We start from the raw sequence: 23819 nt of genomic DNA, 5'->3' as shown, positions 1-23819 counted from the left end.
TGAGCACCGAGTGGCACCAAGTTCCCCCTCTGAGCACCGAGTGGCACCGAGGTCCCCCTCTGAGCACCGAGTGGAACCGAGTTCCCCTCTGAGCACCGAGTGGCACTGAGGTCCCCCTCTGAGCACCGAGTGGCACTGAGTTCCCCCTCGGAGCACCGTGTGGCACTGAGTTCCCCCTCTGAGCACCGAGTGGCACCGAGGTCCCCCTCTGAGCACCGAGTGGCACTGAGTTCCCCCTCTGAGCACCAAGTGGCACCGAGTTCCCCCTCTGAGCACCAAGTGGCACTGAGTTCCCCTCTGAGCACCAAGTGGCACTGAGTTCCCCCTCTGAGCACCAAGTGGCACTGAGTTCCCCCTCTGAGCACCAAGTGGCACTGAGTTCCCCTCTGAGAACCGAGTGGAACCGAGTTCCCTTCTGAGCACCGAGTGGCACAGAGTTCCCCCTCTGAGCACCAAGTGGCACCGAGTTCCCCCTCTGAGCACCGAGTGGCACCGAGGTCCCCCTCTGAGCACCGAGTGGCACTGAGTTCCCCCTCTGAGCACCAAGTGGCACCGAGTTCCCCCTCTGAGCACCAAGTGGCACTGAGTTCCCCTCTGAGCACCAAGTGGCACTGAGTTCCCCCTCTGAGCACCAAGTGGCACTGAGTTCCCCCTCTGAGCACCAAGTGGCACTGAGTTCCCCTCTGAGAACCGAGTGGAACCGAGTTCCCTTCTGAGCACCGAGTGGCACAGAGTTCCCCCTCTGAGCACCAAGTGGCACCGAGTTCCCCCTCTGAGCACCAAGTGGAACTGAGTTCCCCCTCTCTAGTGGCCGCTTGTATTCCCTTCGTTTGTCTGAGGTACTAACAAGTGTTTGTGGGGGCTTTGTTACTTCCCCAGTTTGAACGACCCCTTCTCACATTTAAGGTTGCCAGACTCTTAGCCAGTTGGACCGTACCTCTCCCCCCCCCCCATTCACCAGCCCCTGCACTGTCTATTCTTGAATAGGCCTGGCTGAGCCCCCCCTCAGGTACTGCATGTGTGACCGTGTGCACCTTGAAGCCAGCCTCCCAAAAAAGAAACGGCGAAGTCCTCCAGACAGACTCCAGGTCCAGACAGACCAGACCAGAGAGGACCTTTTATGACCTAAACTGCCTAAAATGAACCCCTGGTTAGACTGTGCAGCCAGGAGTGGGCCTGCAGCTCCTAGCGCGAGAAGCACGGGCAAGAACCTTGTACCCAAACCGGACGGAAAACCATCAGGAATTTGGTAGCAAAGAATCTTAACCAGAAACAGGGCATATAATCACTTCTAAGTCCTCCCAAAGCAGGACATTCAAGGAGTGCATGGAAATAAGGGGGCCACGGGCTCATTCTGTTCATGTTCAAAAGATTACTCTGGGGGTGATCGTCCAGTCCATAAATGGATTATTGATTCAAATCGACTCGTGGGACACCCAACATTGGGGGGGGAGTGGGAGATTGGGGGGGGGGGTGGGGAGGACAGAAGACAAATCCAATGAAGCGGATTGTACTGAAAAGTCTCCTGTAGCACAACACTCTGCAGAGGCGTTTCAGAGCGCGAGTACAGAGCTGGAGACCTCTTGCATAGGTACAACCATTGCTTTTCATTGTGCATTTGCTTAAAGAAAAACCTTTTAGCACAAAACGTAAACGTATATATATATATGACATTAATAGAATCTAAATTACTCATCTAAAACACATCAAAATGTCACGATAAACACCCCCAAAAAACCCACGTGTTGAACCATAGCGGGTCCCACAGCTGAGCTTTGCCCTATTCATCATTCCCACACATCCAAACCTCAGGCAATATGATTCACACTCATTGACAAGTACTCCGAATGTGGGGACCCTGCCCACCTGCCCACCTAAACCAAACCCTCGGAGCTCTGCAAACGACGTCACTTGTGAAGCAGATGACACGTGTCTGAGCCGGCGTCACCAAGCTTCTAGATCTATCCCCCCACCCTAGAGAAGCGGAGCCTCAGCGCAGCCTAGGGCTAGAAAATACTCCAGGCCTTAGTGGAGTTGCTAAAAGCCCAAGCAGCAAAGATCAAATCACAAAAAAACTATCAATAGGGCATTAGAAGATCGTATCCCAATAGAAAAGGAGCGTTATAAGGAGAGTAAATGACATCGTCAGCCGCCTCATGTCATTACAGTGCAATCACTCTTAGGTTACACTTAAAACACACGCACGCGCGCGCAAGGCGTGGTCAGGGGAAGTCCTATACCTCTCTAATGTTAAGTAGACTACATGAAAAATTTGAAAACCACCCGATCAAGGGTATTCAGCCCAGAATGTCTAAAGGTATTTGCCTAGAATTGAAGTTAATTATTCATGGTTGAAGAGATTTTGAGCTTCCTTACAAACATAAAAAGCTGCCGCACAAAATCACTGCGGACTCCGCTCCATAAACACTGCTCCAGAACTGATCAGTCTCTGCTCCATAAACACTGCTCCAGAACTGATCAGCCTCTGCTCCATAAACACTGCTCCAGAACCGATCAGCCTCTGCTCCATAAACGCTGCTCCAGAACTGATCAGCTACGCTGCTCCAGAACTGATCAGTCTCTGCTCCATAAACGCTGCTCCAGAACTGATCAGTCTCTGCTCCATAAACACTGCTCCAGAACTGATCAGCCTCTGCTCCATAAACACTGCTCCAGAACCGATCAGCCTCTGCTCCATAAACGCTGCTCCAGAACTGATCAGCTACGCTGCTCCAGAACTGATCAGTCTCTGCTCCATAAACGCTGCTCCAGAACTGATCAGTCTCTGCTCCATAAACGCTGCTCCAGAACTAATCAGTCTCTGCTCCATAAACACTGCTCCAGAACTGATCAGTCTCTGCTCCATAAACACTGCTCCAGAACTGATCAGCCTCCGCTCTATAAACACTGCTCCAGAACTGATCAGTCTCTGCTCCATAAACTCTGCTCCAGAAATGATCGGTCTCAATAAAATCAGAGGTGGAGATGAAGTCAGAATATCCCTTCAAATATACATTCCTTAACTTCGGGCACCCAGCCAAGAGCGGTCGAGAAGTGTCACCCGTCACAGCACTTACGCGGCACAGTCTGTATCACTGTACAGTGTTTGAGTCCATCTGCCTGCATGCTCTCGCGTCCTTAGTTTTGCATGAACCTTCTTAATTGCACAGAACAGAAGCACATGCTCTATGTCCAGTCCTCCTTGTTCTTAGAAAGTTTGCACAAGTTATTATCCATGTGCTACGCCATCGTTTTCTTTTTCAGAACCGTATCCGCTTTGGCCAAGTTCACAAGGTGCACTACAGAAAATCCCAAATCGTTCAACAGTCGTGCCCAATTCATATAGGGAAGTATTATACTTCCCTCAGTCCGTAGGGTAAAACTAACCTGTCTCACGGTGGTCTAAACCCAGCTCACGTTCCCTATTAGTTCGAGTCAAAAGAGAGAGAGAGAGAGAGAGAGAGAGAGAGAGAGAGGACCATTCCGAGCAGAGAGAGAGAGAGAGAGAGAGAGAGAGAGAGAGAGAGAGAGGTGCAGCTGGTGTGGCAGTTGCATGATAGCTGCTTCTTAGCGGTAGGTGTTGTGCTGAGGAAATGAGTTGGATGTGTTCAGTCTTGAGGGTGGACACCCAGACTGGGTTCTGGCTGCGTTAGGCCTGAAGAGGCACTTAAGCTAGTTGGAATGTGCTCAGCTAGCAGTGTTTTATTAGGATGATGAGGTGTTTGTGGGGTCATGTTAGTATGAGAACAGCTAGGCTGAATGTGTCATAGCATAGCTGTGTTCTAGTTGAGTGATGGTGTATAGGAGAGGGTAAGCGTAGTAGTGTGAATGGTGGTGATCAGTAAAGCGCCTGTGACCAACCATTCCCATCCACTCCAACCGTTCTCATCCACTCCATCCGTTCCGTTCCATCCACTCCAACGGTTCCACCCCTTCGTCCATTCCGTCCGCTCCGTCCGTTCCATCCGTCCATTCCGCCAGTTACACCCATTCCGCCGTTCCATTCTCTAAAGCGAGTGGTTTCGCAAACAATCCTAACAAGGTATCCGAGTGCAAATGAGGTGATGGAATGGAGAGAAAAGCTTCGAGCGATGCAGTAGCCATAGCGAGCGCAGAAACATGAGGACCAGCTCACATCTTAATGCCTTCATGGGGACGCGAGATGGGACACCAAGAATGGAGCACAATAGTTTTGCTTCCAATTTTTTAAACCACAGACCTTCTCCGAAAGCACAGCTAAACCACATGCTAGTCCAGGTATTCGGCTGCTTTTATAAATGGCGAGAAGTCCCTCTATGTTATAGCCTCTTCTTTGTCTAATTAACTTCGTTATCATGCCCCATTTTCTCATTACTTCAGGGCCAATAAAGTCATAGTCACTGTTCCAATCTGCGTGAGAACTAATAAGATTTCCAAGATATATGGGCTTCTTAACTATTGCCAGAGGTTTGTGATGGTCCAATTAAAAGAAGTGTTATTTATCCTGCCAGCTATGATCATTTTGAAATGTTCATTTTAAGATGATTCCTTTTGCATAGATGGCAAGAGCAGCAATAGTACGTTGTAAACCAACCGGTGTATAGTGAAGAAAGACAGAATCGTCTGCATAACCAAACCATGGGGAGATGGTGCCACCGATGGTTCTGAACTTGTGCCATCTCTATGTCCATATCTGAAAGATAGAGAGTGAAAAACGTAGGCGCAAGAACAGAACCTTGCTTAGACCCCTAGGCGCAAGAACAGAACCTTGCTTAGACCCCTAGGCGCAAGAAGACAACCTTGCTTAGACCCCTAGGCGCAAGAACACAACCTTGCTTAGACCCCTAGGCGCAAGAAAACAACCTCGCTTAGACCCCTAGGCGCAAGAACAGAACCTTGCTTAGACCCCTAGGCGCAAGAACAGAACCTTGCTTAGACCCCTAGGCGCAAGAACACAATCTCGCTTAGACCCCTGGGCGCAAGAACACAACCTCGCTTAGACCCCTAGGCGCAAGAACACAACCTTGCTTAGACCCCTAGGCGCAAGAAAACAACCTCGCTTAGACCCCCAGGCGCAAGAAAACAACCTCACTTAGACCCCTAGGTGCAAGAACACAACCTTGCTTAGACCCCTAGGTGCAAGAAAACAACCTTGCTTAGACCCCTAGGCGCAAGAACACAACCTTGCTTAGACCGCTGTTAGTAGACATTTGGTTCGTCACAGCACCTTTTTGGTTAGTACAGCCGAGAGCCGACGGATCCGAGTATGAAGCTTAAGTACAGTACAGTAAAAATAATCCATCCCTCCCATTGGCTTAATTTATTCCAGAGAAGGGGCAGAGAGATCGAGTCGAAAGCTTTAGCAAAAAGTCAATAAAGCAAAGATATACATCTATATGCCTTGGGCCCTTGGTCTCAGCCATGGCATGGTAAGGAGCCATCAAGTTGTGAATCGTGCCATGCCTTTCACGAAAGGCAGTCTGTAATGTCTGAATAAGTCCTTTAATAAGATGGTGCAGGGATCATACCAGTAGTTAATACACCCTTCAACAGCTGCTCCAATATAGAAGCCCAAAGACTGGGTAATCCTGGATAACAGCGTTAGGAATGCTGCCAGGGTCTGGGATCTCTTAAGGGTCTTAATAACTATCGATATATCAAATCTGAACCCCGAAGTGTCCCTCGTCACAATAGATAGGAAATTATCTGTAGCCTTGATATCGTCATCATAGTAGAGACCAGCAATCGCCTTACACCGGGCACCTCTAGATATGGGATTGAAGTCATGCAAAGTTTACCCGAACGTATAATGTCCAATTTGTTTTTTACTATCAGGACTGCAGAGCAATCTGGATAAACTTCCAATGAGCATTGGTGGTAGACTGCTTGTAAGCCCCAAGCCAATTCTTAGATCTTGCAGATAATTGGGACAATTCCAGGTTCTTTTCTTGAATATTGATTATTTGATTCTTTAAAACAGAATTTTATTGCACGACAATAAGCTTTTTTCCTCCTTATGTACAATCGCGTCAAAATTTGCGTTGTTCGTGGCCTTGGAGCAATTCTTCCAAGAGATTGGACAGAAGATTTCCCCAGAATGCCCATCATACCTTTGAGGCTCCAATTATTATTTGCCAACCAGCCTTCAAGAGACAAACAATGAACACCCAAATCTCTCTTCCATCGGGAAATATTGGTCGTGGACAAAAAAATCTGGTTTCCTGAGTTGTTAAAAGCTATTTCAGTATCAATACATTGGATCTCGAGTGTAGTCCAGTATTTGTAGCCATGATCACCAAGTCCAGACTCGGTTCTATCCAAAGAGCTACACTGAGACCATCATGCTGTGTCTATGACGATATAAAGACATGAAGAAGATTTGCCATCAGTCCAGGTAGTGCGGGGGTGGATCATGGGACTGTCCCTTGGGGGCAAATCAAAGGCGCTCACAAACTCTGCCACCAAACAAAGCCCCCTCTATAAAGAGGTGCCTGGCTTCCAAGGCCAGATCAAGTGGATGATATAGCTGAAGACCAAGTAACCATACTGGATCACACAGCCGCTCCCTGTTGGACCGAACCTGGGTGAGGAGTTATTTCAAATTGAAAAAAAAATGTTTATATCATGTATCCAAGGTAGTGCACTTGTTCAAATAAAGAGAGAGTCTCTTGTTGCTTACAAAAATAATGATGATTTATCAGAAAAATTCAAAATAGAGCCATCACTAATAAATTCTTAGTGAGGAAGCAGTTGCCATAATTCGTAAACAAGTCAAACTTAATATGCCAATGCATTCCGGAAAGCAACTTCCTTCTTCAGGGCAAGTCTGTATGTCAAACTCTGGATATGAGAGGTGCGAGGAGTGGAGGGCATTTCCAAACGAGTGCCCAGATGTGGTATGGGTGGACAAATGCCCTAGATCCTGCTGCTGTGCACAGTCGAGCAGAGTCTCATAGCAAGTGGATTCACATCTTTATGGGTTGTAAGTTTAGTACATCCATGGGAATCATTCAAATGTCCTGCTATCAGCCCCTTATTCCCAGTGCAACTATCATACCAGTAAATTAATCCTTTGTCAACATTAAGCTGAAAACTCTTAGGCGCAAACCACCCGGAGAGTCCTAAATATTAGCAATTAGAATGCACAGATAAAGTGATTGAATTGGACGCGAGCTCCGATCGCTAAGCCCCCGCTAGGTCGCCCTTTGATATTCCGAATAGCTGGAATGCATAATGTATGGAATGGCTGAATTGCCCAGGTTTCTTGCCGTAGATGCAACGTACGTGCACCGCCGTGGATGGGGTAGGAAGGGCCTATACCCACGGTATTCCAGCACCGCCGTGGAAGGGCCTATACCCCCCCGGTATTCCAGCACTGCCATGGATGGGATAGGAAGGGCCTATACCCCCGGTATTCTAGCACCACCATGGATGGGGTAGGAAGGGCCTATATCCCCCCCCCCGGTATTCCAGCACCGCCATGGATGGGATAGGAAGGGCCTATACCCCCCGGTATTCCAGCATCGCCGTGGATGGGGTAGGAAGGGCCTATATCCCACGGTATTCCAGCATGGCCGTGGATGGGGTAGGAAGGGCCTATACCCCCCGGTATTCCAGCAACACCATGGATGGGGTAGGAAGGGCCTATACCCCCCCACCCCCGGTATTCCAGCATCGCCGTGGATGGGGTAGGAAGGGCCTATATCCCACGGTATTCCAGCATGGCCGTGGATGGAGTAGGAAGGGCTTACACCCCCCGGTATTCCAGCATCGCCGTGTATGGGATAGGAAGGGCCTATACCCCCGGTATTCCAGCATCGCCGTGGTTGGGGTAGGAAGGGCCTGTACCCCCCGGTATTCCAACACCACCATGGATGGGGTAGGAAGGGCCTAGATCCCCTGGTATTCCAGCACCGCCATGGATGGGGTAGGAAGGGCCTAGATCCCCTTGTATTCCAGCACCGCCATGTATGGGGTAGGAAGGGCTTATATCCCCCCAGTATTCCAGCACCGCCATGGATGGGGTAGGAAGGGCTTATATCCCCCCAGTATTCCAGCACCGTCATGGATGGGCTAAGGAAGGGCCTATATCCCCTGGTATTCCAGCACTGCCGTGGATGGGGTAGGAAGGGCCTGTATCCCCTGGTATTCCAGCACCGCCGTGGATGGGGTAGGAAGGGCCTATATCCCCCGGTATTCCAGCACTGCCGTGGATGGGGTAGGAAGGGCCTGTATCCCCCGGTATTCCAGCACCGCCGTGGATGGGGTAGGAAGGGCCTGTATCCCCCGGTATTCGAGCACCGCCGTGGATGGGGTAGGAAGGGCCTGTATCCCCAGGTATTCCAGCACCGCCGTGGATGGGATAGGAAAGGCCTATTTCCCCCTGTATTCCAGCACCGCCGTGGATGGGATAGGAAGGGCCTATATCCCCCGGTATTCCAGCACTGCCGTGGATGGGATAGGAAGGGCCTGTATCCCCCGGTATTCCAGCACTGCCGTGGATGGGGTAGGAAGGGCCTGTATCCCCCGGTATTCCAGCACTGCCGTGGATGGGATAGGAAGGGCCTATTTCCCCCTGTATTCCAGCACTGCCGTGGATGGGATAGGAAGGGCCTTTATCCCCTGGTATTCCAGCACTTCCGTGGATGGGATAGGAAGGGCCTTTATCCCCTGGTATTCCAGCACCGCCGTGGATGGGATAGGAAGGGCCTGTATCCCCTGGTATTCCAGCACTGCTGTGGATGGGATAGGAAGGGCCTATTTCCCCCTGTATTCCAGCACTGCCGTGGATGGGATAGGAAGGGCCTATATCCCTGGTATTCCAGCACTGCCGTGGATGGGATAGGAAGGGCCTGTATCCCCCGGTATTCCAGCACTGCCGTGGATGGGGTAGGAAGGGCCTGTATCCCCCGGTATTCCAGCACTGCCGTGGATGGGATAGGAAGGGCCTATTTCCCCCTGTATTCCAGCACCGCCGTGGATGGGATAGGAAGGGCCTGTATCCCCTGGTATTCCAGCACTGCCGTGGATGGGATAGGAAGGGCCTATTTCCCCCTGTATTCCAGCACCGCCGTGGATGGGATAGGAAGGGCCTATATCCCCTGGTATTCCAGCACTGCCGTGGATGGGATAGGAAGGGCCTGTATCCCCTGGTATTCCAGCACTGCCGTGGATGGGATAGGAAGGGCCTATTTCCCCCTGTATTCCAGCACTGCCGTGGATGGGATAGGAAGGCCTATTTCCCCCTGTATTCCAGCACCGCCGTGGATGGGATAGGAAGGGCCTATATCCCCTGGTATTCCAGCACTGCCGTGGATGGGATAGGAAGGGCCTATATCCCCTGGTATTCCAGCACTGCCGTGGATGGGATAGGAAGGGCCTGTATCCCCCGGTATTCCAGCACTGCCACTGGATATTGTTTTTAGTGTGAAGACCCATGTATTGGATACATATTTACAATACTTAGTACCCCCTTGGAATGAATAAAAGCTGTAGTAACAGTTTTTTGTACATTTTTATAGCTATGTTTAATATTTCGTTTTTTGTAAGTACACAATAAGAAGTAATAGTGGCCCGCAAAGGATGCAGAACACGCAAGAGTAGTTTGGTTTCGATGGCGTATAAGAAAGTAGCATTTGCTGGGTTTTTTTGTTTTTAGTTTATTTGTTTTTCCTTTGAAGTTCAGGCTTATCTATGCTTTCCATTCTATTCTGAGAATAATGTAGTAGGATAAGAAAAGGACGCGACTGTGGGATGAGAACAGCGCCAGGATTGTGCGCCTAGAAGCGGCGCTTCAGTGTCACTGAGATGGAAGTTGCTTGTCACGTGTGTGCGCATGTGCGCTGCATGTCTATGTATCTCTGGTTTTCTAGCCGAAGATCTGAAGAAGGAACGTGACATGTATGCAAGTCGGAGCACTACAGGTGGAACACAGGACGGAAACAGACATTCATTGAACAAGGGAGTAGAGCGCCGCTCCGACTGGTGCACTTTCACCTGTGTGCTGCTCACGAGCTTTCATTGGCTCGGGCCTGGCACCCCGAGAATTAATATTCCGGCCTTTGACCTGGGCTGTAGGTTAGATTTAAACTTGGGGTGTGGGGGGGGCATCACGTTTAGGATCGCGGGACCACTCTGAGCCCGTAATGCACTCATTGTACTAGTTGCCCCGCAGACCAGAGCTAGGTGGCACAGCTAGGCCAGATCTATGGCCAGGTCTAGGCGGCACAGCTAGACAGCACAGCTAGGCCAGATCTATGGCCAGATCTAGGCGGCACAGCTAGGCCAGATCTATGGCCAGGTCTAGGCGGCACAGCTAGACAGCACAGCTAGGCCAGATCTATGGCCAGATCTAGGCGGCACAGCTAGGCCAGATCTATGGCCAGATCTAGGCGGCACAGCTAGACAGCACAGCTAGGCCAGATCTATGGCCAGATCTAGGCGGCACAGCTAGGCCAGATCTATGGCCAGGTCTAGGCGGCACAGCTAGACAGCACAGCTAGGCCAGATCTATGGCCAGATCTAGGCGGCACAGCTAGGCCAGATCTATGGCCAGATCTAGGCGGCACAGCTAGACAGCACAGCTAGGCCAGATCTATGGCCAGATCTAGGCGGCACAGCTAGACAGCACAGCTAGGCCAGATCTATGGCTAGATCTAGGCGGCACAGCTAGGCCAGATCTATGGCCAGGTCTAGGCGGCACAGCTAGACAGCACAGCTAGGCCAGATCTATGGCCAGATCTAGGCGGCACAGCTAGGCCAGATCTATGGCCAGATCTAGGCGGCACAGCTAGACAGCACAGGTAGGCCAGATCTAAGGCCAGATCTAGGCGGCACAGCTAGACAGCACAGCTAGGCCAGATCTAGGCGGCACAGCTAAGCCATATCTATGGCCAGATCTAGGCGGCACAGCTAGACAGCACAGGTAGGCCAGATCTAGGCGGCACAGCTAGACCAGATCTATGGCCAGATCTAGCAGGCGCAGCTAGGCCAGATCTATGGCTAGATCTAGGCGGCACAGCTAGACAGCACAGGTAGGCCAGATCTAGGCGGCTCAAGCCAGGTCAGATCTAAGCAGCACAGCTAGGCCAGATCTAGGCGGCCCAAGCTAGATGGCACAGCTAGGCCAGATCTATGGCCAGATCTAGACGGCACAGCTAGGCCAGATCTATGGCCAGATCTAGACGGCACAGCTAGGCCAGATCTATGGCCAGATCTAGGTGGCACAGCTAGACAGCACAGCTAGGCCAGATCTATGGCCAGATCTAGGCGGCACAGCTAGGCCAGATCTAGGCGGCACAGCTAGGCCAGATCTATGGCCAGATCTGGGTGGCACAGCTACACAGATCTAGACGGCAGAGCTAGGCCAGATCTATGGCCAGATCTAGGCGGCACAGCTAGGCCAGACCTATGGCCAGATCTAGGCATCACAGCTAGGCCAGATCTATGGCCAGATCTAGGCGGCACAGCTAGACAGCACAGCTAGGCCAGATCTAAGGCCAGATCTAGGCGGCACAGCTAGACAGCACAGCTAGGCCAGATCTATGGCCAGATCTAGGCAGCACAGCTAGGCCAGATCTATGATCAGAACTAGGCAGCACAGCTAGACAGCACAGCTAGGCCAGATCTAGGCGGCACAGCTAGGCCAGATCTATGGCCAGATCTAGGCGGCACAGCTAGGCCAGATCTAGGCATCACAGCTAGGCCAGATCTATGGCCAGATCTAGGCGGCACAGCTAGACAGCACAGCTAGGCCAGATCTAAGGCCAGATCTAGGCGGCACAGCTAGACAGCACAGCTAGGCCAGATCTATGGCCAGATCTAGGCAGCACAGCTAGGCCAGATCTATGACCAGAACTAGGCAGCACAGCTAGACATCACAGCTAGGCCAGATCTAGGCGGCACAGCTAGGCCAGATCTATGGCCAGATCTAGGCGGCAAAGCTAGACAGCACAGCTAGGCCAGATCTATGGCCAGATCTAGGCGGCACAGCTAGACAGCACAGCTAGGCCAGATCTATGGCCAGATCTAGCCGGCACAACTAGACAGCACAGGTAGGCCAGATCTAGGTGGCTCAAGCCAGGCTAGATCTAGGCGGCTCAAGCCAGGCCATATCTAGGCAGCTAGGTGGCACAGCTAGGCCAGATCTATGGCCAGATCTAGGCGGCACAGCTAGGCCAGATCTAGGTGGCACAGCTAGGCCAGATCTATGGCCAGATCTAGGCAGCACAGCTAGACAGCACAGGTAGGCCAGATCTAGGCGGCTCAAGCCAGGCCATATCTAGGCAGCACAGCTAGGCCAGATCTATGGCTAGATCTATGCGGCACAGCTAGGCCAGATCTAGGCAGCACAGGTAGGCCAGATCTGGGTGGCACAGCTAGACAGCACAGGTAGGCCAGATCTAGGCGGCTCAAGCCAGGCCATATCTAGGCGGCCCAAGCTAGATGGCACTGCTAAGCCAGATCTTTGGCTAGATCTATGTGGCACAGCTAGGCCAGATCTTTGGCTAGATCTATGCAGCACAGCTAGGCCAGATCTAGGCAGCACAGGTAGGCCAGACCTAGGTGGCTCAAGCCAGGCCAGATTTAGGCAGCCGGATCTAGGCAGCCCAAGCTAGGTGGCACAGCTAGGCCAGATCTAGGCAGCCAGATCTAGGCGGCCCAAGCTAGGTGGCACAGCTAGGCCAGATCTAGGCAGCCAGATCTAGGCGGCCCAAGCTAGGTGGCACAGCTAGGCCAGAAGGCCCGATCTACACGGCACAGCTAGACAGCACAGGTCGGCCAGATCTAGGCGGCTCAAGCCAGGCCAGATCTAGGTGGCACAGCTAGGCCAGATCTATGGCTAGATCTAGGCGGCACAGCTAGACAGCACAGGTAGGCCAGATCTAGGCGGCTCAAGCCAGGCCATATCTAGGCAGCACAGCTAGGCCAGATCTAGGCAGCCAGATCTAGGCAGCCCAAGCAAGATGGCACAGCTAGGCCAGATTTATGGCTAGATCTATGCGGCACAGCTAGGCCAGATCTAGGCAGCACAGGTAGGCCATACCTAGGCGGCTCAAGCCAGGCCAGATCTAGGCAGCACAGGTAGGCCAGATCTAGGTGGCTCAAGCCAGGCCAGATCTAGGCGGCTCAAGCCAGGCCAGATCTAGGCAGTACAGGTAGGCCAGATCTATGGCCAGATCTAGGCGGCACAGCTGGGCATATCATTTCCTACTTCTGAGCTCTACATCTGGGATAGGCGTGCATTCTGTGGTCTCATTCTTTGAGAGGGGGCGGTGCCAACATTATCCATTCTCTTGGGAAGATGCTAGCCCAGGCTGGATTTTAACTTTGCATTCTGGGACTTGAAGTCCTGGAGTAATTTACATTTATTTATATTTAGTTCTTAAAATGAACTTTTACAAATCAATTCATAAACACAATTATTTCAATTAATTAGTAAAACATACAACCTAACATTTACAGTCAAGCATAAAAACATCACACACCACACATACATGAAGATGACCTTAATACGTGCACACTACACGAATACTAACTCCAAGGTTTCAAATGATTCAAAGAGAAGATGCGGATACTTGTGCAAAGTAGGAACCTGATGAGAAGCCCACGAGGCCTCGCATCGGAGGCAAATACCAGCTATGGGACATTGTCCAATATGCCAACCACCGAATGTGATCCTTGTACGGCAGCAAACTGTATACAGTGCTATAGGTAACCCTTCACACCAAAACTCAATGGAAGTGCGTCAAGTGGCCCAGCAAAGTCATGTACACTGCCCCACTGTGGGGCATTCGGTCATCACGTGACGCGCACTTTCTACAGAACCATCTCCTCTAGAATCTCCCATTGGCCACGAAAAAGACGTTCATATGAACCCACTCTACCCAAGATGGGGCGAATAGGGGATCACAGCGCACCTCTCCATTTCACAGCCATGGCCTTCAAACATAAAGGGCCTAATCCAAGGCGAATTCAGGGTGCATTACATTTATAGCAGCACACACAGCCAGGAGTCATGTAGGCGCTAGAGTTACAGTACACATGTAGGGCCGAGAAGGCAGAGCCTCGCCCCTTGCTGCAGGGGGCCACCTGGGGGTGCACACAGACAAGCGAGGCCCACTCGCTCCGCCCAGATTGGTGCAGAGTCAGGCCGCGGGCGGGCCTGGGGAGCGGAGCCCAGGGCTGTACATTGAAAAGGATGAAAGGGGGAGCTAGGCGCGCGTGCAGCGGTCCGGCACTGGCGGCATAGCGTGGGGAGGGCTGTGTGGCGACCACCTTGCTCAGGGAGTAATGAAAAAGTGCCACGTGGCCAGCAAGGGCGGGGGCAGTGGCAAGGATGGTGGGCGAGTCAGTCATGCGGCAAGAAGCGGTCTTACCTGCCACGCGGGGCGGTGCAGTCCTGGGGGTATAAGGGGAAACCACAGGACTAGTGTGCTTGGCATGCATGGTTTATAATGCTCACTCTTACTAGTATCCCCAGTGGAGGCCTTGGCACTAAGGGGGCACTACGCTTCCATTCAAGAAAGCAGTGCATTCTGGGACCTGTAGTCCCCCGATAGAAGACATGCAGGGCCCCAGGGAGCGGACGGGGGCTGCCGCTAGCACGGGCCCAACCTGTCACGTAACCACCACAGCGGGAGGAACCAGCGTGCAGACGTATAAAAACCCCTTTGCGCCAGAAAAATACAAAGGGCAGTTTCCAGAGCAACAGGTAATAGGATTATTCCCGTTCAAACCCAGCTCAGAGACATGCAAAGAATGTGACATTTGGGCTTAAACGTTTGACACAGCCTTCCGTTCTGCCCCAACGGCACAGCGCCTTGAGACCGAAGCACAGGCGCTTTGCAGCTGGAAGCTGGTGAAGGTGGGGTCGCATATCGGGTTCCCAGGTCCCGTTGCTGCTTCTCAGACAAAGCCCTGCTTGTTACTAAGCGCCGCATACTGCGTGGATTCCCTTACACCCCCTATGCCCCCCACATCCCCTAGGCCCCCGCCCCCCCCCTGCAAAGTTCTTGAAAGTGGCTAAAAGTTCCAGAAGGCCCGCGTGCTTGGGAATGGAATGGACTGGAGCCTGTTGGGCTCAGGTGTGCGGCCAGTGCAGAGATGCGCTCTCTGAGCACTCAGGAGTGGCGCCACCTGCGCTGCGCTGCGCTGCGTCCGCGGACCGCACTCACCATCTCGTTCTCCTCCCCCTGGTTGAGTAGGGCCACATGGTCACTCCTGTTCTTCTCCCCCATGGGATGGCCGATCTCCCGTGCAGGTAGGGGTTCGGGTCCCCGGAAGCCAGTCTACCCAGTCCAGTCCCACGGGCTCCGCTCAAGTTCGCGAACTGAGCCCGGTCTCTGGGCGGGAATGATATGTAGGCACGGGAGCACGGGTCCTCCCCCTCTGTGAGTGCATCACCTTGCTAAGCAGTGCCCCCCGGGGCCTTTCTTCTACCGCCTCCCGTGCCGGAGTTTCCCACCTGGGAGTGGCAGTGGTATGCTACCTCCAGAAGAGAGGCCGCGGTGGCAGGATTACTCGCAGCTGTGATGCCACGGGACTCTGGATGAAAGGAGGAGGTGCCCCAGGTGAGCCTGGCCTTGGCAGAGTGGCGCACTTGTGTTGACATTGCGGTGCACAGTAACACACAGACACAAGTAAACAGGGCACAGAAAGCCTTTGAAATCCCAACTATACGCAGGACCGTAAATACACAACACTCCTCCACTAACAGAAATAAAAAGAAATCAGAAATGAACACACTCCGTGCAGCCACACAAGGACACAGACAGCAACACCAAGAAGGCGCACAGCATGCACAACCGTGGCCGGCCAACCACAGGACCACGTGTCACCGGGCACTGCTTCGGCAGTCTAGGGGTGATTCTATGTTACACGGAGCTCAGCACTTCCTCGAGATGAGTGTCGCCCACCCAATCACCCACTTCCGGAGAGCCTGCGCCTGGCTTTGGTGACAATCGGTGAGGGGGCGGCGAAGGACCAAGGCCACCGGAAGACACCCAGGGGCGGGCAGTCCCCTTGAGGAAGTTACTGCAACCAGGAAAGTACACTCCAGTGACAAGGTAACCCCGGAGCCCACCCCAGAGGTTCAAAGAGAGCGTCCTGTGGAGACCCTCTCAGCAGTGGAAGACTTCAGGAAGGAGTGGGAGGTGGGACCCCAGGCCAAGCGATGTCAACATATTAGGAGTAGCCTTGCATGACTCAATAGTGGACATAGTCCCCCCGGGGACCCTCATCTCGGCCAGCGCAGTTCTAAGGGATGAGAGACCCTCGAAAATCCAGAGGACTGAGGGCGTCACCAGAGAGAGGAACCAACGCTTTCCCCAAATCTAACCTGAACTCTTGTGAAGCTTGTGGGCCTCAGAGTCAGAGGGAACCCTCCTTGGCTAGAAAGCCCCACTGTGCAGCTTCCAGGCACTCACCTGAAGTCTCTGGGGAACCGGCAAGGGGAGGACAGGGCTCCCCAGGCACGGGGAGCCCTGTCCTGGCCTCCGACAGGGCTCCCCAGGGAAGGGGAGGACAGGACAGGACAGGGCTCCCCAGGCACGGGGAGGCCAGGACAGGGCTCCCCAGGCACGGGGAGGCCAGGACAGGGCTCCCCAGGGAAGGGGAGGCCAGGACAGGACTCCTCAAGCAAGGGGAGGACAGGGCTCCCCAGGCAAGGGGCGGACAGAGAAGGGGCGGACAGGGCTCCCCAAGCAAGGGGAGGCCAGGACAGGGCTCCCCAGGGAAGGGGCGGACAGGGCTCCCCAGGCAAGGGGCGGACAGTGCTCCCCAGGCAAGGGGCGGACAGGGCTCCCCAGGCAAGGGGAGGCCAGGACAGGGCTCCCCAGGCAAGGGGCGGACAGGGCTCCCCAGGGAAGGGGAGGCCAGGACAGGGCTCCCCAGGGAAGGGGAGGCCAGGACAGGGCTCCCCAGGCACGGGGAGGCCAGGACAGGGCTCCCCAGGTACGGGGAGGCCAGGACAGGGCTCCCCAGGGAAGGGGAGGCCAGGACAGGGCTCCTCAGGCAAGGGGAGGACAGGGCTCCCCAGGCAAGGGGCGGACAGAGAAGGGGCGGACAGGGCTCCCCAAGCAAGGGGAGGCCAGGACAGGGCTCCCCAGGGAAGGGGCGGACAGTGCTCCCCAGGCAAGGGGCGGACAGGGCTCCCCAGACAAGGGGCGGACAGGGCTCCCCAGGCAAGGGGAGGCCAGGACAGGGCTCCCCAGGCAAGGGGCGGACAGGGCTCCCCAGGCACGGGGAGGACAGGACAGGGCTCCCCAGGGAAGGGGAGGCCAGGACAGGGCTCCCCAGGCACGGGGAGGCCAGGACAGGGCTCCCCAGGTACGGGGAGGCCAGGACAGGGCTCCCCAGGGAAGGGGAGGCCAGGACAGGGCTCCTCAGGCAAGGGGAGGACAGGGCTCCCCAGGCAAGGGGCGGACAGAGAAGGGGCGGACAGGGCTCCCCAGGCAAGGGGGGGCCAGGACAGGGCTCCCCAGGCACGGGGAGGACAGGACAGGGCTCCCCAGGTACGGGGAGGCCAGGACAGGGCTCCCCAGGTACGGGGAGGCCAGGACAGGGCTCCCCAGGTACGGGGAGGCCAGGACAGGGCTCCCCAGGGAAGGGGAGGCCAGGACAGGGCTCCTCAGGCAAGGGGAGGACAGGGCTCCCCAGGCAAGGGGCGGACAGAGAAGGGGCGGACAGGGCTCCCCAAGCAAGGGGAGGCCAGGACAGGGCTCCCCAGGGAAGGGGCGGACAGTGCTCCCCAGGCAAGGGGCGGACAGGGCTCCCCAGACAAGGGGCGGACAGGGCTCCCCAGGCAAGGGGAGGCCAGGACAGGGCTCCCCAGGCAAGGGGCGGACAGGGCTCCCCAGGCACGGGGAGGACAGGACAGGGCTCCCCAGGGAAGGGGAGGCCAGGACAGGGCTCCCCAGGCACGGGGAGGCCAGGACAGGGCTCCCCAGGTACGGGGAGGCCAGGACAGGGCTCCCCAGGGAAGGGGAGGCCAGGACAGGGCTCCTCAGGCAAGGGGAGGACAGGGCTCCCCAGGCAAGGGGCGGACAGAGAAGGGGCGGACAGGGCTCCCCAGGCAAGGGGGGGCCAGGACAGGGCTCCCCAGGCAAGGGGCGGACAGGGCTCCCCAGGCAAGGGGCGGACAGTGCTCCCCAGGCAAGGGGCGGACAGGCAAGGGGCGGACAGGGCTCCCCAGATAGGCTGAGTAGTGTGGGTTCCCCCCTGCTATTGCCTCTGTTGTGGTGAGCCCTGCCCCCTGAATGAATGCACAACCGCTTTGTTTGTGGAAATAAAACATGGCCGTAGGCCTTTTATTATATACAAATGATGGCACTGTAAACTGGTTCTGGCTGCTGTACAGTACAATATCACTTTTTTGGGCCCCTCGTGTCCAGGGGTTGGGATGCCCCCCTTCCTTTGGCCTCCCTTCGATGTCCTGTGGCATCCTTTCCTGGACACGTGCCGCCGCTGCCTACGACTTTTTCTTCTTGTACCGTGTACCGTTAGCAGTACTTGGCGCTCCTGTTCCGTTTTTCCTCTTTTCTTTTTCTTGCAGGGTGGGTTGGGTGGAAAACGAAACCTTTTCCGCTTTTAACCAGGGGCTGGGAGCTTACCCGATCGAGGTGAGCTCCTACCTGGTTGTGTTTTGCTCCTTCTTCTCCGTGGTCTTTTATACACCCTCAACCTTTTGTTGTGGTGATTCTTTGGGGCGCCGGTGTCCCTTCCTGTCCCCCCACCCCCCTGTTACTTTCGCACCTTGCTCTTGCTCTGCCTGCCTTTTGTTACCGTTTGGTTGCTCTGCGGGTGGGGGCGCCGCTCAGGCCGCCCCACCCTTCTGTTTTTCCCGCCTGTTAGGAGGATCCCCCACCCTGCGCCTAACCCCCCAGGCCCTCCATCGTGCCGCACGTTGTGCAGCGCGGGGCCTGGGGCATAGGCTGAGTAGTGTGGGTTCCCCCCTGCTATTGCCTCTGTTGTGGTGAGCCCTGCCCCCTGAATGAATGCACAACCGCTTTGTTTGTGGAAATAAAACATGGCCGTAGGCCTTTTATTATATACAAATGATGGCACTGTAAACTGGTTCTGGCTGCTGTACAGTACAATATCACTTTTTTGGGCCCCTCGTGTCCAGGGGTTGGGATGCCCCCCTTCCTTTGGCCTCCCTTCGATGTCCTGTGGCATCCTTTCCTGGACACGTGCCGCCACACCTGAGGGGTTGGTAGCCTAGACCCCTCAGGTCCCCCCAAAACAGTGAACCTGCCGCCCCCTTAGTTGCAGCCCTGTGCCGCTAATGCCTGGAAAATGTTGTCTGTGAATCTACCCCAGCCTTTGTTTGACAAGTGTACACCGTCCTGGTGGAACCAGTCGGGGTCGTTCTGTGATAGCCCGTGTTTAATGTATTGGAGTCCCGTGCTTTTGCAGTATTTCTCTATCCCCTTGTTCAGCTTTTTACGTGCTGTTTCGATGGCCTGCCTCCTGCGCGCCCCGTGCCAGATTCTGCGAGTTATGATTTCTGACATAAATATTTTCGTTTTTCCCCAGCAGTGTGCTATTGCCCTTAATGATTCGCATATGTCGTGCATTAACACCCCCCGGTTTATGTTGACTAAATCGTTCCCCCCGAGGTGGATGACTAAGTACTCGGGTGGGTCCCTGAACCCAATCAGGTCTGATAGCCTGTCGTGGATGTCCTCCCAATGCATCCCTGGGAGGCCCCACCATGAAGTGATAGTCTTTTTAAAATGCAACGTCCCTCTGTAATCCTCGATCCATCTGCCTGCTCTTGTCACGAATGAGTGGCCAACTATCCATGCCGATTTGTAGGGTGTTATGTCTGCGTGGGGAATGAAAGATGAATCATACCATGTTCACTCGCACATACCTCTTGAAACATTGTGATTTCCAACCCCCGATTCCCTTCACTCCCTCTGCCCCCAAGCCGCCTGCCCATGCAGATGTGGCTGCACCTATTCTGAAGGAGTGGGTACCGAATTCTGCCTTGTCCCATCCTGCCCTGGCTATCGTTTTCCTCAGTACCGCTTGGAATTGATACCTGCTTAGGGGCTTGCCGTCCCTATGTATCAATAGCTGGCCCCCTACGTCTGGACGGACTGAGAGGAATTGATGTGTGATGCACCTTGGGCAGTGTTCCCTTTCTTTTATACAGTTTAGCTCTATTGTTCGCCCTCTCCCCACCTGGTCTGTCTTGGATTTTCTTAAGAATATTGCCATCCCTTCTGCCCTTATGCATATGTCTGTTTTTGCTAAGCCGTCCTCTGCCGTTGTGCTTCGCGCTACTAACTCCCCGACCCTTAGTGCCCCGTAATATGCCAAAGCAAATGCTGCCCTAAACAATTTTACCTCATAGCTGCTGTTGCATGTGCTGTGCAATAATTTTAGCAGTATTATCATTTTTTCAAAGTTCAGAGGCCTCCTGCTGTCAGGTGTCTTTCCCTCTAATCTTGCCCACCCTTTCGTTGCGTATCTTATTCGTGAGTTGGTTGTTGGATCCGCTATCCCGGCCACTTTCGCTGTATAGGCTATTGCCGCTAGGTGTGCTGCCGCCCAACTTTTCCTCCTTCCTTGTGAAAAAGCGCTTCCCACAAAATCGCATAACATTCCCACTGTGATGCCCCCGATTGCTTTAGCTCCTGTTAATACTAACACATTCTTTACATGTTTTTTATATTGCTCACCGGTTTTGTATGTTATGGCGTTCCTGGCCAATCTCTCTACCGTCTGTTCCTGTGGTTCCTCTTCCGAGTCAACCTTGTAGTTGACCGTGTTTCCTCCCATTCTTCCAGCGGTACCCATGCCTTCCTTGGCGTGGGCGTTCTTTCCTTTCTTGCGTCCGGCCGCAGCTCTCTGAACCTGTCCCACTGAAAGCGAGATAAGGCGTCAGCGACCGTGTTAGCTTCACCTGTGATATGCCTTGCCTTTATATTAACATTATTTTTAAGGCAATTTAGTGTTATAACCCTCATTATTTCCAGCACTAGTGGGCAAGAGGCGCTTCCGTTGTTTATGACATGCACCACCGCCATGTTGTCTGACCACACTTTTAAATCTTTGCATCTCAACTCTGTTTCCCATGCGCATAGTGCTACCCATATTGGGAATATCTCCAACAGTGTAATATTGGCAGTCCATTCTGCTCTTTGCCAACTTTCTGGCCATTCTTCGGCACACCATTCCACCCCTAGAATTGCGCCGAAACCAAACCCCCCGGCTGCATCTGTGAATAGCACTCTTTCGTTTTCTTCGTTCATGGGTGTGCGCCATATTACTGTGCCGTTGAATGTTTTTAGGAATTCTGCCCATACCTCCATGTCTCTTTTTATACCTTCCCCAATTCTCACCCTATGGTGTCCTTCTCTGGCTCCCCTTGTTCTCAGCTCTAACCTTCTCTGGAATATTTTTCCTTGTGGTATGATTCTTCCTGCGAAGTTCAGTTTTCCTGCCATCGATTGTAGCTCCTTCACAGTGGCCTTGTTTTTCCCTCTTAGGCCCTTGATTTTGCTCAGTAGGTCTGCTACTTTTTCTTTTGGGATCCTGCATTCCCCCATTCGTGAGTCTATCTCTATGCCTAGGAATTGTATTGTTTGTGTTGGGCCTGTGGTTTTCTCCTCGGCTAATGGGAAACCCCATTCTTTAGCTAATGCTATGAATTTCTGTAGTGTATTCCGGCACTGGTTTGAACCATGTGGCCCTACAAATAGGAAATCGTCTAGGTAGTGGACTACTTGCGCCCACTCATCCTCTTTTGTGAGTGCCCACTGCAAGAATGAGCTTACTTTTTCAAAATAAGCACATGAGATGGCGCAGCCCATTGGGAGGCACCTGTCCACAAAGTATTCGCCCTCCCACTGCATACATAGCCACCTCTGGGACTCCTCTCTCACTGGTAGGAGCCGGAATGCTGATTTTATGTCCGCTTTGGCCATCCATGCCCCCTTTCCTGCTTTTCTTACTAGGTGTACGGCTTCCATAAAGTCTGAGTAACTTACTGCTACTGCCTCTTTGTTGATCCCGTCATTAACTGAGGTCCCTGTTGGGTATGATAGATGGTGGATCAATCTGAACTCGCCTGCCTCCTTTTTGGGAACCAGCCCCAGTGGAGAACATATGTACTCTCTGAACGGGGGGGAGCTGTAAGGGCCTCTTATTCTTCCTAGCTCGACTTCCTTGCTGATTTTATTGGTCACCAGCTCTTTGTTCTCTAGCGCTGATCTCAGATTTTTCGGTATGTCTGTCGACCCGTGTCCTTTGAAAGGGATCTCAAAACCCTCCTGGAACCCTTGTCTGATTGTCTCTGCCACTTCTTGATCTGGAAATACCTGTAGCCATCTCTCCATTGCTTCCAGTTTTACTGGAGTGGCCCCTTTCCCGCTTACCCTCCTAGTTTCGCTTCTCTGGCCCCCTGTATTTATTGTATGTGGACCTTGTGCATTTGATGGTTGCATGCTCCCCCCCACAATTCTCGCATTTATGATTGAATCTGCACTTCTTCCCCCAGCTGCATAATACTCCTTTTTCGAAATTCCTGCATTGGCCTGGCTGTGTTCTTGAACCCCCATTTTCACCCCTGCCACCCCCTTGTGCTGTCGGTGGTAAGTTGCTCTGCCAGCTTCTTTGTGCCTCGTATTGCCTGCTCCGAAAGTTCTGCTCGCTAGCCCTGTCGCGGCTACCTTCGAACCTCCTGCTGCTGAATCTGTAATCTCTCCTGTAATCATTGTAACCAAATTGCCTCCTGTAGTAGCTAGTTGCATTAGGTTGGTCCCTGCTGTCCCACTTCTCTTTTAATACATTGAAAATATATAGGTTGTAATTCTCCTCGTCCCACCCAATATCTGGGAAGCAATCCATCTCTTTCCTAAACTCATGGTCATATTCTTTCCATGCGTCCCCCCCAAATGCTTTGTACACCTTTAGCACGCTCTGCTGATAAGTGACCAGCGATGGGCCGTCTTCTGGAAACTTCTGTAAGATGATGGATGACATTATTTGAAATGCCGCTGTCCAGTTGTCAAAATTTCTGGCTACTGCTGACCTTTTCAATAGCCCTTTTTCGTCCTCCTTCATGTCCTCTCTTGCTACGTCGTGACCCCTTTTCTGTACGTCTAGTAATGTGAATATGTCTATCAATTCTTTCCTCCATATTTTTTCCTTAATTTTGTCGCTAATGTGCCATGCTTGCGCTTTCAGGGAACGCCCCTGTGCGTCCTTACCTATCGTGGGTCTTCCATATTTTGTCATGTTTTTGGCTGGTTCATTGACTAATGCTGTGGTAGGCTCATCTGAAGAGTTTGGGCTGTGGGGTAGCTCCGTTGTAGGAGGGTTTGCCCCATTGTCCGCTGGCCCCTGCCCCTCTGTCCCCTTACCCCCACCTGTCCTGTCCTCTTTGCCCCTTCCTCTTCCTATTACCCCTTTTTTCTTTACCCAGGCTCGCAAGTGGTCTCTTTCTTCGTCCTCACTACTTTCCTCCCACTCTGATCCCATGCCGTCTTGCCCTTCATCTTTGCCCCTTTTTGCTCTGGGCGATTTACCCTGGGCCTTCATGCATTCTACATTTGCATTCAATACTTTTATCATTTTGTTAATGCTGTTGCTCAATTTTACGATACCTTTGTTTTTCTGTTTCTTCTTAGGCCTCTCCGGTTCCTGCGGCTCTTCGCCTGTTCCTCTTGACCTCTTTTGCCCTTGGGGTAACTCCTCTATCTCCTCGCTGTCCGTGGAATCCTCCAGCAGCAGGGGCGACATTGCCCTAGCCCTTTCCTCTTTCTGCATGACCTCCAGGACCCATTTGGCTCCGTAGTCCTTTTCTGCCTTTTTGGCCCATGCGCTGA

The 23819-nt window shown here is 53.3% G+C and overlaps 1 protein-coding gene across 1 annotated transcript in view; it reads right to left on the bottom strand.

Moving 5' to 3' along the window:
- The window catches only part of LOC138491098 (probable cation-transporting ATPase 13A4), a 1104196-nt gene extending 1088859 nt beyond the window's left edge, over nt 1-15337 (bottom strand). The window contains exon 1 of the mRNA XM_069617413.1: nt 15156-15337. Within this exon, the coding sequence (XP_069473514.1) occupies nt 15156-15218 (63 nt within the window). The 5' untranslated portion in view covers nt 15219-15337. The remainder of the gene's footprint in view (nt 1-15155) is intronic.
- Between the last annotated feature and the right edge of the window lie 8482 nt (nt 15338-23819).

This window comes from Ambystoma mexicanum, chromosome 10 (assembly GCF_040938575.1).
Source record: "Ambystoma mexicanum isolate Mex_15411 chromosome 10, UKY_AmexF1_1, whole genome shotgun sequence".
In the NCBI taxonomy this organism is placed as follows: domain Eukaryota; kingdom Metazoa; phylum Chordata; class Amphibia; order Caudata; family Ambystomatidae; genus Ambystoma; species Ambystoma mexicanum.
The sequence above is the reverse complement of the archived record's forward strand: the minus strand, read 5'-3'. Positions and strand labels throughout refer to the sequence as shown.